The 21,880-nt window shown below is 42.6% G+C and overlaps 1 protein-coding gene across 2 annotated transcripts in view; it reads right to left on the reverse strand.

Moving 5' to 3' along the window:
• Nucleotides 1-17,060, reverse strand: part of IKZF3 (IKAROS family zinc finger 3) — a 90,692-nt gene extending 73,632 nt beyond the window's left edge. For both annotated transcript variants that reach the window (XM_055132065.1, XM_055132064.1), the window contains exon 1: nucleotides 16,963-17,060. In XM_055132065.1, coding sequence (XP_054988040.1) covers nucleotides 16,963-16,969 — 7 coding nt within the window. In that variant the 5' untranslated portion in view covers nucleotides 16,970-17,060. The remainder of the gene's footprint in view (nucleotides 1-16,962) is intronic.
• Between the last annotated feature and the right edge of the window lie 4,820 nt (nucleotides 17,061-21,880).

Genomic DNA, 21,880 nt, shown 5'->3' on the forward strand with positions numbered 1-21,880 from the left:
GATGGAGTGGCATTGACAGGGCATGGAGGGGCTGGGGCCGGGCTGAGTTGCAGCACCATTGGGCATGGAGCCGAGGTGGCGGTGCGCACAGTGGCTCATCCACTACAAGGTTCTGCCCGCCGGCCTTCAGCGTGGGTGTTGGACCTGGCACAGACCCTCCGCCACAGGGTCCTGCTCTGCCAGCTGCTCAACAACCTCCAGGCGCATTCCATCAATCTCAAGGGGATCAACCTGAGGCTACAGATGTCCCAGGTGCCGCCCAGAGATGAAGGCAGGTGCGTGTTTGTCAGCATGCAGATCGTACAACATGCCAGCCAACCAAAAGCTTGTTTTCAGTAGACTGGGAAGACCCGTAAAGACGATCAGAGACCACCGCAAAAGCCTCCGACCCTCTCAGAGAGCCTGGCAAGCTACCCAGGATATTCCCCCTCCCTACCCCGCATGGCAGAGCCTGGCAAGCTACCTAACAATAACGTGCTTATGTATACACTATGTATACACTATATATGCCCAGCTACACTGGGCTACACTAGCACATGACAGGGACGAATGAAGATGTTACTGGTGCCCGCTCAAGCAATCAGTGAACAACGGGATGAAAATGATAATGACATATAGATACATATAGATATAAAGGCACTTCAAGAAAGAGGATAGGGATATAGCGAATAAGCAAGATACCCAATGTCATTTCTTATCAGATAAACCCAAATTAAGTCCACAATGAAATCTATACATCAGAATAGCTAAAATTATCAAGCACTGACAACAACAAGTGTTGGCAAAGTGTTGAACAGCTGAAGCACTTAAGCATTACTTGTGTAAAACTACTGGACATTACACGTCAAAGCTGAAAATATTCTACCTGATGAACAAGAAATTTACACCTACATATATATGCAAGATAATGTATGTCCACTGAAAGACAGAAGAACGCTCATAATATAGGGGCCAGGAAGAGAACTCAAGAGGCTAGAGCACAAGCCTGGCACACACAAGGCCTGGAGTTTGATCCCCAAAACCAGCAATGCATGGCCCCCTGTAAAACTGGACCTAAAGATCACCACACTGCCCAGCCTGCACCACCGGGCAAGAATCTCGAAAGTGGCCCTTGGAACTCCTGAGCATGACCTGGAAGTGCCCCCCGATAATACATAAAAAGAATACTCAGTGTAAACAAAAAGTAGAAACACACAGATGTACAGCAACAGTAGAAAAGCCAAATAGTGGTATATTGATACTACTCACCAATAAAAGATAATGAACTACTAATAAAGGTAACAATATGGATGGATCTCAAAAGTAAGTTGAGGGACCAGAGAGATAGTTCAGCAAATAAGGTGCTTGCCTTGCACACGGCCAACCTGGGTAGGATCACTGGCATCCCATGTGGTCCCCCAAGCCCACCAGGAGTGATTCCTGAGTGCAGAACCAGGAGTAATCCCTGAGCACCATTGGGTGTGGCCCTCAAACAAACAAAAATATAAGTTGAGCAAAAGAAGCCAGCCACACACAGCTTAGTTCCATTGATACAGAAGTCAAGAACAGGAAAACTATCTATAATAAAAGTGTTATTTGTTTAACTTAGAGCAAAGGAAGTGGTAGTTTAACTTAAAGCAAAGGAAGTGATCTACCACTAATGATAAAAGGGGAAAAGAGAATGTTCTGGGATGATACAAATATTCCATATCTTGACATGGAAGGTATGTACAGAAGTAAAAGTTAAGCTATATATGTAAAACACTTTATTGTATGCTATTTCTCAGTGAAAAAACATTTATTGATACCCATTCTAGAACGCCTACCAAATCTTAGAAATGCAATTAGAGGGGCCACAGAGATAGTACCATGGGTACTTTCTTGGTGTTTTCCTTGCATTTGGTCAGCCTGGGTTCGAACTCCAGCATCCCATATGGTCCCCCAAGCCTACCTGGTGTAATCCCTGAGTATCTCTGGATGTGGCCCCCAAAACAAACAAGAAATGTAATTAGAGCAGTATCTTCTAAGTTTTGAAAGAAGTTTATATTTCAAGGATTTCTTATGATTCTCTTTTTTTTTTTTTTGCTTTTTGGGTCACACCCGGCGATGCACAGGGGTTACTCCTGGCTCTGCACTCAGGAATCACCCCTGGCTGTGCTCAGGGGACCATATAGGATGCTGGGAATCGAACCTGGGTCGGCCGTGTGCAAGGCAAATGCCCTACCCGCTTTGCTATCGCTCCAGCCCCGATTTCTTATGATTCTTGTAGAGTTTTTATATTTATATCAACTATCTATTGGATGGGCACCTTAGGCTTAAATATTCTCATGGTAAGGAACTTATTTGCATATCATAAGCCAACTAAATGTGAAAACATTTCCAGGGGTAGCCTTCCTGATTGTCTAAGTGTCCCCAAAAATTTAGATTCAAGGTCTATTTTAATATGGGGGGATATTTGTGTCACACCCAGAGGTTCTCAGGGATCCCTCTTGGCAGTGCTCAGGGAGTCATATGCAGTACCGGGGTCAAACCCAGGTTTGCTGCATACAAGGGAAGCGCCTTAACCTCTGTACTATCTCTCTGGCCTCTCAATCAATATTTTTTTGTCTGAAGGATGAGTGAATAAAGATTTCCAAGTTTGAGATTATAGAGTGGGTGTTTTTGTTGTTTATGGGGCACACCCAGCAATGTTTAGAGCTCACTCCTGGTTCTGTGTGCAGGAATGACTCCTGGAGTTGCTCTGGGCACCAAATGTAATGCCAGGAATCAAACCTGGGTCAACAATGGGCAAGGCAAGCACCCTACCTCTGTACTATCTCTCTGGATCCATTATACAATATTTTAGATATTGCATTACTGGTGGGCTGGAGCGATAGCACAGCGGTTGCCTTTCACGCGGCCGACCCGAGTTCGATTCCTCCGCCCCTCTCGGAGAGCCCGGCAAGCTACCGGGAGTATCGAGCCCGCGCGCCAGAGCCTGGCAAGCTACCCGTGCGTATTGGATATGCCAATAACAGTAACAATAAGTTTCTCAATGAGAGACGTTACTGGTGCCCGCTCGAACAAATCAATGAGCAACGGGATGACAGTGCAGTGCATTACTGGTAAGCCAGAATGAAAGGTCATAAATATTCCATTTAACTATGGTTTGTTCTGTTTTTGGGGCCACACTCATCAGTGCTCTGAGCTTACTCCTAGCTCTGTGCTCAGAGATCACTCCTGGTAGGCTCGGGAACCATATGGGGTGCTGGGGATCAAACCTGAGTTGGTTACGTGTCAGGTCAATGTCATACCTGCTGTAATATCGGCCTGGCCCCTCATTTAACTATCTTTTAAGATCCATACTTAAAGCAGTCTAACTCCCTATAAAGATGATCTACCACTAGCACAACATGTGCCCTGGGGGTGATGATGATTGATTTCCCCTACATTTTTCAAACTGTGGATAATGTTTATACAACTTTAATGTGCACAAGAATTCCTTAGGCACCTTGTTAAAATATAGCTGCTGATTCAGCAAGTCTGGTCTGAGATCCTGCAGGGAGCATACTTAGACCAGCCAGGGTTTGACTCTGAAGGATCCTCATAAAAGTTTCATGAATGAAATCAGGGACTGGAGAGACAGTATAGAGGGTAGGGTGCTTGCTTTGCACGAGCCTGACTTGGGTTCCATCCCCAGCATCTCTACTCAAGCACTGTCAAGAGAAATTCCTGAGTGCAGAACCAGGAGTTACCCCTGAGCATCACCAGTCTAAGCAAAAACAAAACAAAACAAAAAAACATTTTGTGAACTAGATTGGACTTTGTGTCGAGTAAAACACAGGGCAATTTTTGTACTTATTCCTATTTTAAGCTGTGGTTGGTCTCTCATATTGTAAGCTTACAGTGATTTTGAATTTTATTAAAACCAAGTATGCCTCCCTCCCAGTTCTAGAAAAAAAAATTCTACCATTGTGAAGTAATGCATAAGGTGTTAAAAATAAAGCCCTACTTGTAATATAAAGGTGAAATCATTAGTGTAATATTGCTAAAGGTGATAATTAAATCATTTATATTTTACTACATAAACACACAAGCACAATTATTGTAGAAAACAATTAGATGAATTCATAAAAGCAACACTTAGTTCTGAATTCACGAATGCAGAAGTAAAAGTGCGGGTTGCAGAATGTAGCAATAATAGCAAGAATCTTGACTCTGAACTAAACAATAAGTCCCTGTCTATCATCTTCACTTAAGTTAAATAGCAACCGCAGGGCCCCGGAACGGAGCTCTGTGGCAGAGCAGCTGCTCTTCAGGCAGAAGACCATGAGTTCCACCCCGGGTTCAGCCCCACCTGCCATCAATGATCCCTAATGTAACAACAGAGTGTGCTTTCTGCAACACCACAACTGAAGTGTGCACCACAACCAAGCATGTGTAATCCATGGTCACTGTCAGAACAAAGGGGAGTGAAGGAGGGAAGTGATTCTGGGGGAGGGTTTGGGCTATACCTGGTGATGCTCAGGGGTTACTCCTGGCTCTGCACTCAGAGATCACTCCTGGTGGTGCTTGGGGGACCATATGGGGTGCTGGAGATCGAACACGGGTTGGCTGTATGTAAGGCAAATGTCCTACCGACTGAACTAAAGTATCTCTCCAGCCCAGGGGCAGGGTATGGGGAAGAATATTAAGTTATTATTGAATTCTTAGACAAAAATCTTGTAAAAATATTGCATACTTATACTGAAACATGGAGTTTGCTTCCAACTTTTGACATTTGACAGACATAAAATGTAACTAAAACTAAGTTACTGTAAGGTATATGTGGAATTTTCAACACACACAAAGTACAGAAAAGGTCAATTTTCTGGGGCCAATAGTACAATGGGTAGGGCTCCTGCATGGGATGCGGCTGACCTGGGTTCCATCCCTGGCATCCCATATGGTCCCCTGAGCAAGGCCAGAAGAGTTAAGAGTAACCCCTAAGCATTGCCGAGTGTGCCCCCCTAAAAAAAGAATAATCCAAATGGTTTCTGTGCAGGTGATTAACAATATTTTAGGAAAATCATGCTGGCAACAATCCTCAAAATGAATTTAAAGAGGCATCTCTAGGGCTGGAGCAATAGCACAGCAGGTAGGGCGTTTACATGGCCAACCCGGGTTCAATTCCCAGCATCCCATATGGTCCCCTGAGCACTGCCAGGAGTAATTTCTGAGTGCATGAGCCAGGAGTACCCCTGTGAATCGCCAGGTGTGACCCAAAACAAAACAAAATAAAGAGGCATCTCTAGGAGCAATAATACAGCACTTGGGATGATGCTTTATCTCCTCTGGCCCACTGGCATACTGAAGGTCTTAAGCCATTATTTCTTATAGGCCCATAGGCCGCCTTTATTCAAGGCGGGAAGTGGACTGGCATTATATTCTCAGGGGCAAAATTAAGCTAGGGGAGTTGCTCATGGAGGGATTTCCTTAGCCCAAAGAACCAGTAGGCTGGGGCTGGAGCAATAACACAGCAGGTAGGGCGTTTGCCTTGCATGCGGCCGACCTGGGTTCGATTCCCAGCATTACATATGGTCTCCTGAGTACCACCAGGAGTAATTCCTGAGTGTATGAGCCAGGAGTAACTCCTGTGCATCGCCGGGTGTGACTCAAAAAAAAAAGAAAAAAAAACAGTAGGCTAATTTCTGACAGTCGTAATTTCTACAGAACTTGAATCTGGTACTATCACCCTACCAGAGAGATAGTACAGCGGGTAGGGTGATTGCTTCGCATGTGGTTGACTGGGTTCGATCTCTGGCACCCCATATGGTCCCTGAGCCCCACCAGAAGCAATCTCTGGCACAGAGCCAGGATTACGCCCTGAGCACAGGTAGGCTATGGCCAAAACCTTCCACCCCCCCAAAAAAACACTTGACTCTTAGACCACATTAGCTTCCAGAGACTAATTAGTACAAAAATATGCGTCTATATCAGTACTCAAAACTTTTTTAAAAGGCATTTCGTTTTCTCAAATGAAACTGTGCATGGTTCACATCTATAAAACAAAAAGTATCTTCATAGTATACAATTATTAGTTCAACTACTAACTTGTCAAGTAATGAAGACAATAAGGTTCTCTTAGTAAACAAAACCCAGAAACCTAGACTTGTGGATAGAAACAGCAGTTTTAGGAGCTGGAGAGATAGTACAGCAGGTAGGGCACTTGCTTTGCACATGGTCAGCTCAGATTCAATACCCAGCATCCCATAGAGCCCCCCTGAGCACCACCAGGAGTAACTCCTGAGTGCAAAGCCAGGAGGAACTCCTAGCCACCAGGTGTGGTCCCAAAACAAAATAAACAGAAAAGATGCAGCTTTAGGAGCCAGAAAGATATAGTATAGTGGAGAACAGGGTTGGAATCTCCAGCACCGCATATGGTCCTCCTAGGTCTGCTAGGAGTGATCCCTGAACACAAAGCTAGTAAGGCCTAAGTATAGGCAGATGGCCTAAAAGAAGAAGAAAAAAAAAAGATGCAGCTTTAGGAAGCACAGAGATTACGGTATACTACAATCCACCACATACGGTCCCTTGAGTACCACTAGGAGTGATCCCTGAGTAGAGCCAGGAGTAAGCCGTGAACAATACTTGGTGTGGCTCAAAAAAGGTAGCTTAAACATGGACATTTTTTTCTGTACTATGTTAATATGAAAAAAATGAAAACGTACACATTTTAAAATCTTTATCCTTTATAATGATTTTATCTCATGACTTCAGAATAGTTTTTAAACTATCTCCAGGAATCTGGAAGAACTGAAAACTTATAAGTAATCTTTTTTAAAAGTTGAATCACTAAAAATATCTGACAGTTGCTCACGTTTTAATCACAAATATAAAAATCAGGGGCCAGAGCGATAGCACAGTGGGTAGGGCATTTGCCTAGCATGTGGCCAACCGAGGTTTGATCCCCAGCATCCCATATGGTCCCCCAGCACCGCCAGGAGTAATTCCTGAGTGAAGAGCCAGGAGTAAACCCTGTGCATCGCTGGGTGTTACCCAAAAAGCAACACATACACACACACACATACACACACATATATATAAATCAGACAAGAAGTATCCTGACCTTCTACCAAATATTTTTAAATATTAGCCAATAGTCCTCATGTGCCCAGATTGCATGTTCCTGGTACTGAACAGTGGATTACTACTTTGTGATACAGCATGTTCTGAGCACCTTAACCTGAGCTGTGATAACTTTTTTTTTTAGGGGGCTACACCCTGTTGTGCTCAAGGCTTATTCCTGGCTCTGTGCTCAGGCATTACTCCTGGTGGGACTCAGGAGATCATATGGGATGCTAGGGATAGAACCCAGTTTGGCTGCATGTGAGGCAAATTCCTGACCCACTGTGCTGCTGCTCCAGTCTCCAGGGGCTCGTAATTAAAAACAGGGAACAGTCAACTTAATGATATTCTTAAGTAATTTTACATGAGTAAATATACATAAGAAATACCAATCAGAACCATAGTCTCATCATATTCTTATAATATTAATATTTTCAGAGAGCTGGTCATAATAGATTTACTTTGAGGTTAAAGCATCAATTTGTACTGATCATCTTCACTACATTCAAATTTGGTATATGATACATTTGAAATTCAAATGAACTCTAAATCAAGTTAGCTTCTGACACCCATTTGTAAAACTGTTCACACTTAAAGTAGCATATAATCAACTATTAATGAGTACTAGCAAGTGATTTCTGACCTACAGAGATCAAGGCTGATGATGGCAAAATGATCAGCTATTAAATACTATAAAAATTAGGTACTTCCAGGGGCTGAAGAGGTTGTCCTACAGTGGGAAGGGTGCTTGCCTTGCACAAAGTCTATCCGGGTTCAATCTCTGGCATCCCATATGGTCCCCCAAATACCACCAGGGGTAGTTCCTGAGTACAGAACCAGGAGTAACCCCTGAATACCACTGGGTGTGGCCCCCAAAACAACAACAACATTTTTAATTACTTCCAGGTTTCAGACTAGCACTATTGTACATTAATTCCAATGTACATCCTACCAATTAAAAAAATGTTCATAGGTTGGTTAGCATGATATATTTTTCATATCCACAAAGTCTGTATGGTTGCAATTCCAGGAAATATTCTGACAAGCTAATGGTATCTCACATAAATATCACTTCACAAGTTAATTTGTAGTACTGTGAGAGCTCTAACTGAATTGTATTACTTTCAACTTAAAGAATCAAGTGTTTGTAGTGAGGAATAGTTTACTGTAGAAATTAAAAGCTTCAATAAACTTAAGAATGCAGCAAAACATTTAAATAAATCTGAATTTAGAAGGTACGATATAATTTTGCCCAATGTCAGACCAATATCAAACTAGAAAAAGATGGCACCATTAATCTTGGTAGATTCAGCTAATATCACAAACTCTTCTACCTAACCTTTAATTGCACCTCTGTCAAATTAGTCAGCAATTAACTAGTTAATTTAGGAATTAACTAGTTCAATGCCTGACATCCCATATGATCCTCCAAGCACCACCAGAAGTAATTCCTGAGCTGTGTTTGGTTTGGGGGCCACACCCAGTGGTGCTCAAGGGTTACTCCTGTTAATAGTTTCAATATGACTGTCCCTCTTTTTTTTTAACCATTAAAAATGGAACAAATAAACAAAAGGCTGGCAATGTAGCTCAGCAATAGGGCACTTGCTCTACATGTATGAATCTCAGGATTCAATCTCCAGCACCAAAAAAATAAATAAATAAAACTTTTTTGGGGGGGGCCTTTCTGGGTCACACCTGGCAATGCACAGGGGTTACTTCTGGTTCATGCACTCAGGAATTACTCCTGGCGGTGCTCGGGGGACCACTTGGGAAACTGGGAATCGTATCCGGATCAGCTGCATTCAAGGTAAATGCCCTACATGCTGTGCTATGGCTCCAGCCCCAATAAAACATTTTAAAATCACCAGATACAGAAACAGTTGGAGTGAAGCGATAGCACAGCGGGTAGGGCATTTGCCTTGCACGCGGTCGACCCGGGTTCGATTCCTCCGTCCCTCTCAGAGAGTCTGGCAAGAGAGCAAGAGTATCCTGCCTGCAGGACAGAGCCTGGCAAACTACTCGTGGTGTATTCTATATGCCAAAAACAGTAACAAGTAGGGTATACTTCTTTTTGACTCTAGTCACATTTTTCTAAATATAACTTTTTACTTCAAAATCTCCAAGTAAATAATATTTAGATAATCAAGAATTAACTACGAAAATTAAAGTTTTGAATTTCATCAGCACTGCTGTAACTATCACTATCACTATCATCCCATTGATCATCGATTTGCTCGAGCAGGCCCAGTAACATCTCCATTCGTCCTAGTCCTGAGATTTTATAGCAGCCTCTCTTTACTCATCCTTCCCAACGGTACTGCATTAGAGCCTCTTTCAGGGTCAGGAGAATGAGACCCATCATTGTTACTATATTTGGCATATGAAGATGCCATGGGGAGCTTGCCAGGCTCTCCCGTGTGGGCAGGAAGCTCTCAGTAGCTTGCCAGGTTCTCCAAGAGGGAGAACTAGGCTATAAGATGTGGCGCAGCCGCAAAGTGTCTGGGCACTTCCGGGAGCTTGGTTTATAGTCTCTGAATGTTGGCCGCTGATGGGATTACACCGCACCAGAGTCAGTTTGTGGGTGTGACTGCCTAGCTACTGGAAAATGGGGGAATCTGGGCGGAAGAGGCCCAGTCCCGATCTGAGCAGGCTTGGAGATCTCAGCCCCAGGTCCCGCACACCTGGGTTCCTCTGCTGGTTCCTTCATGCGTGAGGCTCATCCAAGCGTGTGGAGAGTGGCCCTGAGCATGGCTGTGGCTGGGTTCCGGAGGTCTTCGGCTGCTGAGGCTCTGCTCGGGGCAGGGAGGAAGACTCAACCCAGCCCCTCCGAGGGGGCCTGGTGATGACAGCCAGGCACAGGGGCAAGAGACTCTGATATATTGCTATAGAAATATAGAAATATTTCCTTTTTCTCTTACCTCAAAGAAAATTATTTTAAACCCATAAATAACCTGATGTGTCAAAAACTTCAATTCTAAGAATACTCACTCATTAAGAACAATTTGTGATATACTGCCAAGTTGATTGATATTTTTTAAGAGTCAGGAGATAAACTAATTTTGGATTACTGACAATGAGCATTTTTCCAAAACCATTTTGTTCTGTTTCATATCCATTATTAAACACCTAGTTTATCTTATCTACTTAGAATGGAATATATAATATCTCCTTAATTTTGGGAGCCAGAGAGATAGTACAGGGGTTAGGTGTGAGCTTTGAAATGGCCTAACCCAGCTCAAGTCCTGGCACCACATATGGTAAGGTCCACCTGTAAGATCCACCAGTGCACAAAGCTAGGAGTAAGCCCTAAGCAACACTGAGTGTGATCCAAAAAAAAAAAACAAATGAACAAAAGAAGTTTAATTTTGGATGCAAAAAGAATATTTCAATTTACACTGAAAAGATGATTTTAGAATTCCTGGGATAAAGTTCATATGGTAATAATAATAATTGTATACAAATAACTTTATACAACCTATGTCAATAAAATATATTGCAATTATTATTTTATTATTTATATTTTAAGTGATTCAAAAAGCCTTTGGGTTACCCTTATGGTTGCTGATTATAATAATATACCAGTCAGTGGAAAATTTTCCCTGGTTTGTAGGCTCAGGGATCACTCCTGGTGGTGCTCAGCTCAGAGGACCCATATGAAGAACTGAAAATCTAATCTGGGTCAGCTACTTGCAAAACAAGTGCCTTACCCACTGCAGAACTCTCTGGGTCCTGGAGAATTGTATTTTTAAGACTAGAGAGTAGGGACTAGAGCGATAGCACAGAGTAGGGTGTTTGTCTTGCATGCAGCCAACCCAGGTTCGACCCCCAGCATCCCACATGGTCCCCCAGCACCGCCAGGAGTAATTCCTGAGTGCAGAGCCAGGAGTAACCCCTGTGCATCGCTGGATTAAAAAAAAAAAAAGTTTAAAAAAAGACTAGAGAGTAGTATTCACTATATGTTCCCTATGTTCCTGCGGTACTTAGGGTTTCGTTACAATAATTAATGGCTTCTTAGCCCAAAAATTAAACCCACATTTATTAAGCACATAACACAGCGGGTAGGGCATTTGCCTTGCACACGACCAATCTGGGTTCGATTCCTCCGTCCCTCTCAGAGAGCCAGGCAAGCTACCGAGAGTATCTTGCCCACACAGCAGAGCCTGGCAAGCTACCAATATGCCAAAAACAGTAACAACAAGTCTCACAATGGAGACGTTACTGGTGCCCCCTCCAGCAAATTGAGCAACAGGATGACAGTGACAGTGATATTACTACAGACAGGTTTCTTTATCAATCACTGCTCGGAGCTAATTAATATTAGATTTCTGATAAAAGAACTCTCAATAATCTTTTAGTCCAAAATAAGTATCATTATATGCATATATATGAATAGCAAGCTAATAATAATATATCTTTGAAGTATACTGGAAAAGCCGATGCTAATTCACTAATTTGTTCTTACAGTGCTAGGATCAAACCTCAGGGCTCACACATTTGAGGCACTAATTCTATGACTGCGCTACAAACCCAACTTAGATTTATATTAATTTATGGCAGCACCTATATTTTACTAATAAAGAAGATAAATTTCTGCTCATGTTTGATGCCTATATTTTGTTTCGTTTTGTTTTAGGGCTACACCCAATTGTGCTCAGGGGCTATTCCTGTCCTTGCTGTTGTTGGATCCCCACAATTGTGTGATGTCAAACCTAACAATTCTCGGTGGAGGGTTCAGCACCAGGAATGACATTGGGGTTCCCTCTTGTAAAGCAAGCACTCAGTCTATTGAGCCATTGCTCGAGTCCTTGATTCACAGATTAATGGGCTAATTGTGATCCTAAATCTACTGGCATAAAGCTAATAGGTAAGATTTTTTTCTTTTTTTCTTTTTTTTTTGGGGGGAGGTCACACCTGGCAATGCACAGGGGCCACTCCTGGCTCTGCACTCAGGAATTACCCCTGGCGGTGCTCAGGGGACCATATGGGATGCTGGGAATTGAACCCGGGTCGGCCGCGTGCAAGGCAAACGCCCTACCCGCTGTGCTATCTCTCCAGCCCCAAAATTTGGTTTTATGAAGGGCTGGGTGTCAGAATGTTATGACTGAAATCCAATCAAGAACAACTCTGTACCAGTGTATTCAACAAAAAGGGAGGGGGACAGATTTCTTTTAAGGGGCCATTGCAGTAGTACAGCAGGTAAGGTGCTTGCTTAGCATGCAGCCAATGCAGGTTCAATCCCTGGCAGTTCTTATGGTACTCTGAACTTCACCAGATACAATCATTGCAGAGCCAGGATTAAGCCTTGAGTAGCACTGGATTTGGCCCCAAAACAACACACACACAAAAAAAGATTTAAGTGATATGTCTAGCTTTAAAACAAAAAACAACAAAAAGACCTCAAAATGTAACATTTTTATTTCCTAAGCTTTGTTTTTGTTTTACCATTTAAGTATTTTTTTTAACATTTTTAGGATCAGAGGGATACAATGAGTAGGAAACTTTCCTTGTATGCAGTAGATCTGGGTTCAATCTCTGGCACCAACCCAAATGGTCCCCTGAACCCACCAGAATTAATCTCTGAGCACAGAATCAGGTGTGGCCCCCCAAAAAAAACCCCAAAAAAGACACTTAAAATATTCTATCAAAGAATAGCTAGCATGAATCTTTCACTCACAAATTCGTATTAATGAGATAAAAAGGTATCAGAAAGGGCCAGGAAGATAGCTCAAGGGGCTGGATCCCCAATACTACATGGATCCCTGAGGACTGTGAGATGTGGCCCAAATTTTCTAAACTGAGTATCATAACAAACATGATAAAAATTACTTGTCGTCGCTGTTTTCTGAATTGAATGCAACAAACTCCGTGGAAATTCTATGAACCAGGAACTGTTCTTGCACTGAACATACAAAAATAAAACACTCTGCTCTTCAGAAGCATAATGACCAGTGGGAGAATAAGTGCCTAAATCCATCAATAATTTCAATAAAACTGGAATAAGTTTGCAGATGAAGCAAAGGTCCTTAGCTTAGGGAAGGAGGTGAGGGAGTGGGCAGTCAGGGTAATCACCCAAAACAGTGGGAAAAGATCCTCTAAAGTCATCAGCCTTTATGGTGGTGATGCCTGAGCATCTCTAAAAGAAGAGAAAGTGGAACCAGGTATAGAACAGGAAAAACTCTGAGCTAAGGCATGGAAGCTAACATATTCAACCATAGCTGGATGAAAGGATATATGAACTGAGGCTTTTGCAAACTGAACTAGGTTCCATCAAGACTCCTAAGATTCCAGTGGCTTTTGGTCCTTTAAGTTTTTCTCATTTTATCCTTCCTACTCCTAACAAAGGGCCAGTAAATTCCACGACCTGGAACTCTGTGAGTCTCAAATATGCAATGCACAGGAGACCAAGAAATGAACAATAGCTACAAAAAAAAAAAATGAGGTGAGAAGCAGAGGCTGACATCAAGGATGCACAGGAATGTTTCATCTAAGGGGTTTACATTCTGCATCCCAATGAGAATATGCCAACTATTAGCATGTGGTCAGAACAGGGGTCCAAGGTTCAGCAAGAGAGTTGTTTCAGGCGGGAGAGATAGTACATCGGGTAAGGAGCTTGCCTTGCACACCATCAAGCCAGGTTCAATCCTTGGCATCCAATATGGTCCCCTGAACACTGCAAGGAGTGATTCCTGAGTGCAGAGCCAGGAGTAACTCCTGAGCACGACCAGAAGTAGCCTCCCCTCAAAAAATTGTCTATTGGTGAATGAAAAGATGAATGGATAAAAAAATGTTTACAAGCTAAAGGGAAGACCAATGATACTGCCTCTCATTTCACATTAAGCTGTAAAAACACTACTTTGAAAGGATTTTTGCAGCCCAAGTTCATAATAGTATTATTCTAAAACATATAATAGTCTTCACTAATTAAAAATAAATAAAATATTTAAAAAATAAAATAAAACATAGAATAGTCAGATGCTCATTGAGAGATGTCTGGATAAAGATGCTTGGTGCATACACTCAACAGAATACTACTCGGCCAGTCAAAAGAGGAAAGCATGCCTTTGGAAACAAAATGGATGGAACTTGAAGACAGTTCCTGCTGGAGTAAAATATCCAGTTCATTATGCTAAGATTATGCTAAGCAAGGAAGTAAAAGACAATTACTACATGGTTTCACTCATGTGTAAAATGTGAACAATTAAAACAAATAAACTGGCAAAAAAAACCAGCAAAAATAATTCCCAGACTTGGTAAAAACCATGGTAGTTACCAGAAGTTAAGATGAGGGTGGGTGTCAACACCCAAAAGGAGAGAAAGAGAGCAAAAGGGAATGCCCTGCCAAAGAGGCGGGGTGGGGTTGAGGGGAAAGGTGGGGGTGATGGGAGGGATACTGGGATCATTGGTGGTAGAGAATGGGCACTGGTGGAGGGATGGGTAGTAGATCATTGTATGACTGAAACATAAGCATGAAAGTTTGTAAGTCTGTAACTATACCTCACGATGATTCATGTAAAAATAAAATTAATTAATTAGTTTTTTAAAAGATGAGGGTGGGTGGGAGAAAAGAGGAGAAGGGTCTTCTGGTGGTAGGCTAGCACTGGAATTTTGCTAGTGAGAATGGCAGGTATTACACACATTTGGAGACGTGAAGCTAATCCACAAGAGTTCACAATATTCTAAGCCATTGATAGGTCAATAAAACAGTAAAAATAAACTAGCATTTGAATGTGATCCACAAATCAGGAGAAAATAAAAGTTTTCCATGAAGTATCCTATTTTCTTACACTGCCAAGAAAGGAAAGATTTTACACTCTAGATCAAATCTCTATTCTAACTTGACACCAAAATATTAAAATAATATTAAAATACTTCTAAATATCTAGTATATAGAACAGATCACTCTTAGGTAGCTCTAATGAACTGAATATTTTACTCCAGCAAGTACTGTCTTCAAAAACATGATGTTTAATATAGTTTACGTCACATCATTTTTTTTTTTAAAGAACTTAAGTGAAGTTTTCTCAAAAATACACTATTTTCTCATTTCCCTATACACCATTTAATTCTATGGACCTATAAGTTTAATTTAGTCATCTAGTCATCTAAACTCGCAACTCATCACTAGTCTGTTATATCTCTTTCCACTTACCGTCAGAACATTATGAACTAAATTCTACATGTTTTTATTCCTTATTCAAAGTCTTCATCAAGGCATTAATCTCCTAAATTATGCATTTCAGTTAATAATATCTTTGTTTCATGTTAAAACAAAGAATTACACTAATTCTAACATTTTCAGAAAAATATTACTGTTTCCATAGATTTATAAAATTCTGTGCATTATTCTTGAGACGTGATACAGACAAGGTCAGGAAAAGATAACTGAAGTATTGATTTAATTCACAAATTCAGAAATTAATTTAAAATTTAAAGTCTGAGAAATTTAAATCATTTAAAAATTAAAGCATTAGAACGTATTAAAATTTATTTGTTCAGCATGTACAGCAACTTAATTTTTTCCCATTCCCGTGTTAAATAACACTTCAAAAATAATTTTAAAGTCAAAGTTTTTAACTACTTTTTAAACCCTAGTGATTTAAGAAAGTAAAAGCATAATTTTTCATAAGAGAAAATGTTTGCAGCATTATTCAGTACTATCCTTTAAAAAACTCCCATATATACACTAAGTGCATACTTTCAAGACTTTTCGTTAGGTATTGTACTCTAAGGGAGAAAATTTCTGATTGGGGTCAGGAAAATAAGAAATAAAAAACAGAGGCCCGAGAGATAGTGCAAAGATTAAGGAGCTTGCTTTTGCACATGGCTGATCCCAGTTTGATCCCCCATACCGCATATGGTCCCAAGAACAGTCAGAATCCCTGAGCACCACCAGGTGTGGTACCTCCACCAAAAAAATATAAATTAAAAGCACACCTATATACAAAATGAGAGTTTGCATCACAACTCTGCCCTCAAATTATACCACGGAACAAAACTTTACCATCTATATTTATATCCTGAATCCCAAAGTATTTCATCGACTTTAATAACTGCGTATAGTCCAGACCCAAAGCCGCCAAAGATAAGAGCTCATTGGCAATACGAGATCCTTCCATTAGTTATGAAGAAAAGGTGCTTGGTATATCAAAATAATGCTTGAGTTAGGTGTCAGTGTTGCAGATCAATGGAAAGATTCCGTTTCTCACGAACTGTTACCACCTCTCCCGACTTGACAGGCATCTGCCATTTTCAACGTTTTAGACACACTTGTTGAAAACAACAACAGTTGTGAGCAATTCTTGTTCTGGTCAGGAAGTACATACTGAAAACAGTTTTGAGAGGGATAGTTTCATGAGCCTCAAAATTAATTCAAATGAAACTCTCCAAGTGGGCCTGCTCTTTTGCTTTGGCGAAAGAACCATCACTGGAAGATGGAGTTCCAAGGGGCCACGCAAGCAAGCGCCAACCTTCCCGAAGTACCTTTCCCAGGTGACAGCATTAACCCTCGGAAGAAAAAAGGAGCCAAAGAAAATCCAAAAGAATTAGTTATTCCAGCCTAGGTTCAGCCGGTTCGGATCGCCCAGTAACTCCTTTTCCTCTGCAGACTTAAAAGTATACCCCCCCTCGCGTCTGAAACCCCCCCACCCCCCACCCCGAAATAAAGCTGCAGAGAAGGTAGCACTTTCCAAAGTTGGCCGCGGACGCGGGGCTGCAAACGAGAGCTGAAACCCGACGCGCTCTCTCGTGCCTCCTGTTTACTTATGAGAAAAGAAAGAGACGCAAAACCGAGATTCCGAAGGCACCTTGGTGCCGCGCGCGAGCCAACTGAGCTTTTCAAAGACCCCCCCGGGAGGAAAAAAGCAAAAAGAAAACGACGCGGGCCCGAGGCTCACCCACCTTCCATGTCTCCGCCGGCTGCGCTGGAGCCGCCTCTCTGCTGCCCCGACGCTCCACGTGCTCCAGCCGTGGGCCCGCGCGGCGCGCAGCAGGCGGGAGATTCCCGGCGCGGGGACTCCCCGGGATCTGGCCGCGCGTCGGCGCAGAGCGAACGGCGGCAGGAGCCGGAGACCCGCCGCTGCGCGGGCTTACAGCGGCACTGGCTGGCGGCCGCTTTGAAGCACGCCCGGGGTTCCGCGCCTCCAGCCCCCCTTCTGAATGTCAAACCCGAAAACCCGATAGGATGGAAATGGCGCATCAGTCGATTGTTTCCCAGGGTCTATTTTTGAGAGGATAGTGAGCCAGAGTAGTACCGCGCGGAAGGAGGGGGTGGGAAGGGGGATCGGAATTGCTTTCTTGCAAACTCAAGTTCAAAGAAGCCTGATCTTAAACTGAGCCAGATCTGGAACATTTCGTCTAGACTGGAGGATGATAGCCAAGAATACCGTCGATGGGAACTCATTTAATTTCGAAGTGTTACGTCTGCTGGCTCTCCCCCGCGCCCCCATTCCCCCCAAAGAAAGTTCTTGGTCTGAGTTTTTAGGAAGTTCTCCCACCGTTTAAAAGGGATTTGGACATTTTATTTTTCAGCTCAACTTTTGCAATTTTTGGAAGCTCTTTTCTCGCTTTTGTATTTCCTTCTGGGAACTGTGTGGTTTATTTGCCATCGTCCACCACACCACTCTGTTTATGCGTGTTTATTTTCTACTAGCCTGCCTTCTTCCAAATAGGTGCTGGGACGTCTGGAGAAACTGCATATATAATATAAACAAAGTAAATGAAGAAAAAAAAGAGTTCAGTAGAACATAGTAAATATAGCAAAGTTAATTCAAAGATGCTACATACAGAGATACAACCGTCAGAACCTTTTCATCATCTTTCCTGCTTTTGGACGTGAAATACACATTTGCCTGTAGGGAGAGGAAAAGGGAATTGACCACACAATCAATTTTCAAAAGCATCAAGGTGGGGGGAAAGTGATAGGGAGCAGATATCAGGGGACTTTGTTCAAGTGAGTGTCTTGAACATGACCCAATGTGGTCCCAACACACACACATACACACAGAGACTCAAAAGAAAAAGCATAGTGTGTACAAGTTCACTTGTGACTTAAAGGTTGGGAGGTACATCAGCAAAACATAGACAAAGAAAGCATGTAAGCTGCAATTTTGTGAGTTTTAGTTAATTTTAAACAGTGACTTGGTATGGGAAGTCAACTACATATATATATATTTTTAACCTATTTGTATACTTGGGCTGAAGCAATAGCACAGCCAGTAGGGCATATGCGGCTCACCTGGGTTTGATTCCTTCGTCCTTCTCAGAGAGCCCGGCAAGCTATCGAGAGTATCCCACCCGTACGGCAAAGCCTGGCAAGCTACCCGGGGAGTATACAATATGCCAAAAACAGTAACAAGTCTCACAATGGAGACGTTACTGGTGCCTACTCAAGCAAATCAATGAACAACTGAACCACAGTGCTACATTTGTATATTTAAACGATATATATCTGCATATAATGCATATTATATATACATTTGTGTATACATATAGAATACATTTTATCTGTGTATCATGTATATTATATGTGCATAATTTTTAAATGAGCCAAAGCCTTGTGCTGGCTTTGTTTGAAAATCATAGCACTAGGGAAGCATCCTAAAACAGGTGTGGGTTGGAGTTCTACAGGATATTATCAATTTCAGAGCGTAATACTGTACACTCTAGGTCTAATTTTAGTATTGAAAGGGGAAATTTGTTGTTTGTTTCTAAAATCAAAAATAGTACATCAAAGTAGAAGAAGAGGAACTGCAAATTTTAACAGGGATGGTTAAGATGAATATTTGGTTATTAAAAATTGTTACAAACTTGTAAAGTAAAATTTTCCATTTTTTTCTATTCTACTGCTCCCTATGCTTAACAGTAAAATGTGTGTTTACTATGCTGTGAATAATTAGACTGGAGTATTTCATACTCCACAATAGTGATACTGAAGAAAATAGATGAAAAATAGATGGGTGAAGTAATTTAGTAACTACTCCCCACCCTTAAAGCAGTGGAAATTAATTTCCCACCCATTATGTATGAATTACATACATGTCTGCCCTCCAAAGACTACCATAAAAAAAGGTTACTTTTATAATGGGAAAACATGGCCAATACTATCAGGTGGTAAGGCATATTGCTAGTAAATACTCTTGAAATGATGTGATGAGAGTATCACCTTACCTCTATCAACTTCCACCCAAACCCACAACTCCTGCCTCAATGAGAAAAAACATTAAATTCCAAGAGTGAGACATTCTGCAGTTCTAAACTTTTAGGTCAAGTAAAGGTCATCAAAACTGTGACTGGGTTGGAGAGATAATATAGGGGATAAGGTACTTGCCTCGCACGCCATTAACCCAAATTCAATCTGGCACCTCACATGAACCCTTGAGCACCACCATGAGTGACCCCTGAGTATAGAGCCCTGAACACTGATGGGTGTGGCCCAAGCCAGTCTCTCTGCCGCTCCCCCACAAAAAAACGATTGGTTCCTATCAGTCATTAAAAATAAGACCTATCTGAGAAATTGTCCCAACTAAGAGGAACTTAAATAGAAATGTCAACTGAACATATATGTGGGATCTTGGATGGGATTATGGCACAGAAGAGAGAAAAAAAGAACCTTGGCTAAAACTAAAGAAATCTAAACTATGCACTTTGCATTACAGTAATCAACCAATATTGGTTTATTAATTCTAAGAAATTTACCATAGTCATGATAGGATGGTCAACAGTTGGGAAACTAGGTAGAAGTACATTGAGAACTCTCTTTGCAAATTTTTTCCTGTAAATATTGTTGTTCTAAAATAAAATTTATTTTTAGTTTGGGGGCTGCATCCAACAATGATCAGGGGTTACTATGGGCTCTTCACTCAAGGATCACCCCTGGCCTGGCTTGGAGGATCATATGGGATGCCAGGGATTGAACACGGGTGGCCTCATACAAGGCAAGCTCCCTACCCACAGAACTATTGCTCTGGCCCTAAAGTCACTGTCACTGCCACTGTCATCCCATTGCTCATTGATTCGCTCGATCGGGCACCAGTAACAAGTTTCTCAATTGTGAGACTTGTTGTTACTGTTTTGGGCATATGAGTACACGACAGGTAGCTTGCCAGGCTCTGCTGTGCGGGCAGGATACTCTCAGTAGCTTGCCAGGCTCTCACAGAGGGACAGAGGAATCAAACCCAGGTCAGCCATATGCAAGGCAAACACCCTACCCCCTGTGCTATCGCTCCAGCCCTGGCCCTAAAGGAAAATTTATTTTAAAAGAATGAATGAACTCTTACTTTCAGTAAATTACTGCTTATTTGGTCAGTCTTTTCTCGTGGTATTTAATGTTCATCACATAAAACTTACAAATTGATCCCTACAATGATCAATTTCTTATAATAACTGGGAAGCTAATAAAACCCTGACTTCAACTAAAACTAGGTGACAAAATCTTTCCAGGGAATTGAAGAGAATGCCTGAATCTGTCTTCACCATCACCATCATCCTGAGAAAGAACCAGTAAACTATGCACGTACACCCTGTAACTGACACAGGTGGATCTTACTCACTGAATTGCACTGTGAGCCTCGGGCTGTGTAGATATAAATAACAATGACTAAAAATGAAATCACTGACAAAGGTTTCTCCTAGGCCATCTGAGAAAGTCCAATCACTGACTCGGCTCAAAGGAAATAAAACTGAAAACTCTTGATCTTACCCAAAATAATCATTCTACACCATGTCTGAAAGTTGGGCTTACAATACTCATCCCACTCAAAACCAGTCTGGTGGTGGGGCAGAACACTAGGACAGCGGGGGCAGGGAGCTTGTTCTAGACAGGACCCACCCGGGTTCAATCCCCAACACCACATATGATCCCCTGGGCCCAATACCACATATGATCCTCAGTGATTCCTGAGCACAGTCGGATGCTCCCTCCCGACCTACCCAAACAAAAATCACAACCGAGGTTTTCCTCACTGAGAAACACAACACATAGGACCTGTCAGTGGACACGAAGAAATCAAGACCTTGGTCTCCTGAGGAGCATCTGCTGTTGCTCCATCATCCCCACTGGAAAAGCAGGCTGAGGAGGGCCGGGGTCGGGGTTCTACCTTCCAGTTGGCACCCCCCCTTTTATAAAAGAAACGTTCTTTCACAGCCCTGGATATCTTTGCCTAGTGAACGGCGGCGAGGGGAGGGTCTCTCAACATCACCCGATGCTAGAAGACAGAAATAATGAGACGTGCCTCTCGAATGTGGAGGTCTGGCGCGTCCTTGTTTTCTACCCAGGGATAGAATGCAATGGGTGAAAGTTGGCACCACGCACTTCATCGTTCCTGAGAAGAAAGTCCTAGAACATTCCTACGTGGGGCTCTCCGTAACACCTGAGGGGGAGACGTTCACAAACTCCTCTCTCCCTCAGGTCTTAATGTAATCAACTTCCTCTCTGCCCAGCCCTGCGATTTGTCCCATCAAACATCTCCCTAGGTTCTAGGCTACAAAAGTGCCTTTTCCCATCTCTTCTTCCTTCAGGAAAAGCGGCGCGGGAAAATGGCGCCCGCCCGGGAGGTGCGAGGTTCTCCCGCAGGATATACCGCGCACCACGTGGGCTCAGCAGGGGCGGGGCTAGAACCTCCAGCCCCGCCCCCCACGTGCGCGATTGGTCCCAGAGCACGCCTGCGCTCTCGGGGCGCGGCCACTCGCGACCGGTAGGGCTGCCGACCCTCCCCCACCCTCCCGGTGGTTTGTGCCACTTGGTGGGGAGATGGGGAGGCGTTGGGCTGGGGCTGAGGTTGGAAGGCTCCCACCCTGCGACGCTAGCCCATGAGCCGTG

This window comes from Sorex araneus, chromosome 3 (genome assembly GCF_027595985.1).
Source record: "Sorex araneus isolate mSorAra2 chromosome 3, mSorAra2.pri, whole genome shotgun sequence".
NCBI lineage: Eukaryota > Metazoa > Chordata > Mammalia > Eulipotyphla > Soricidae > Sorex > Sorex araneus.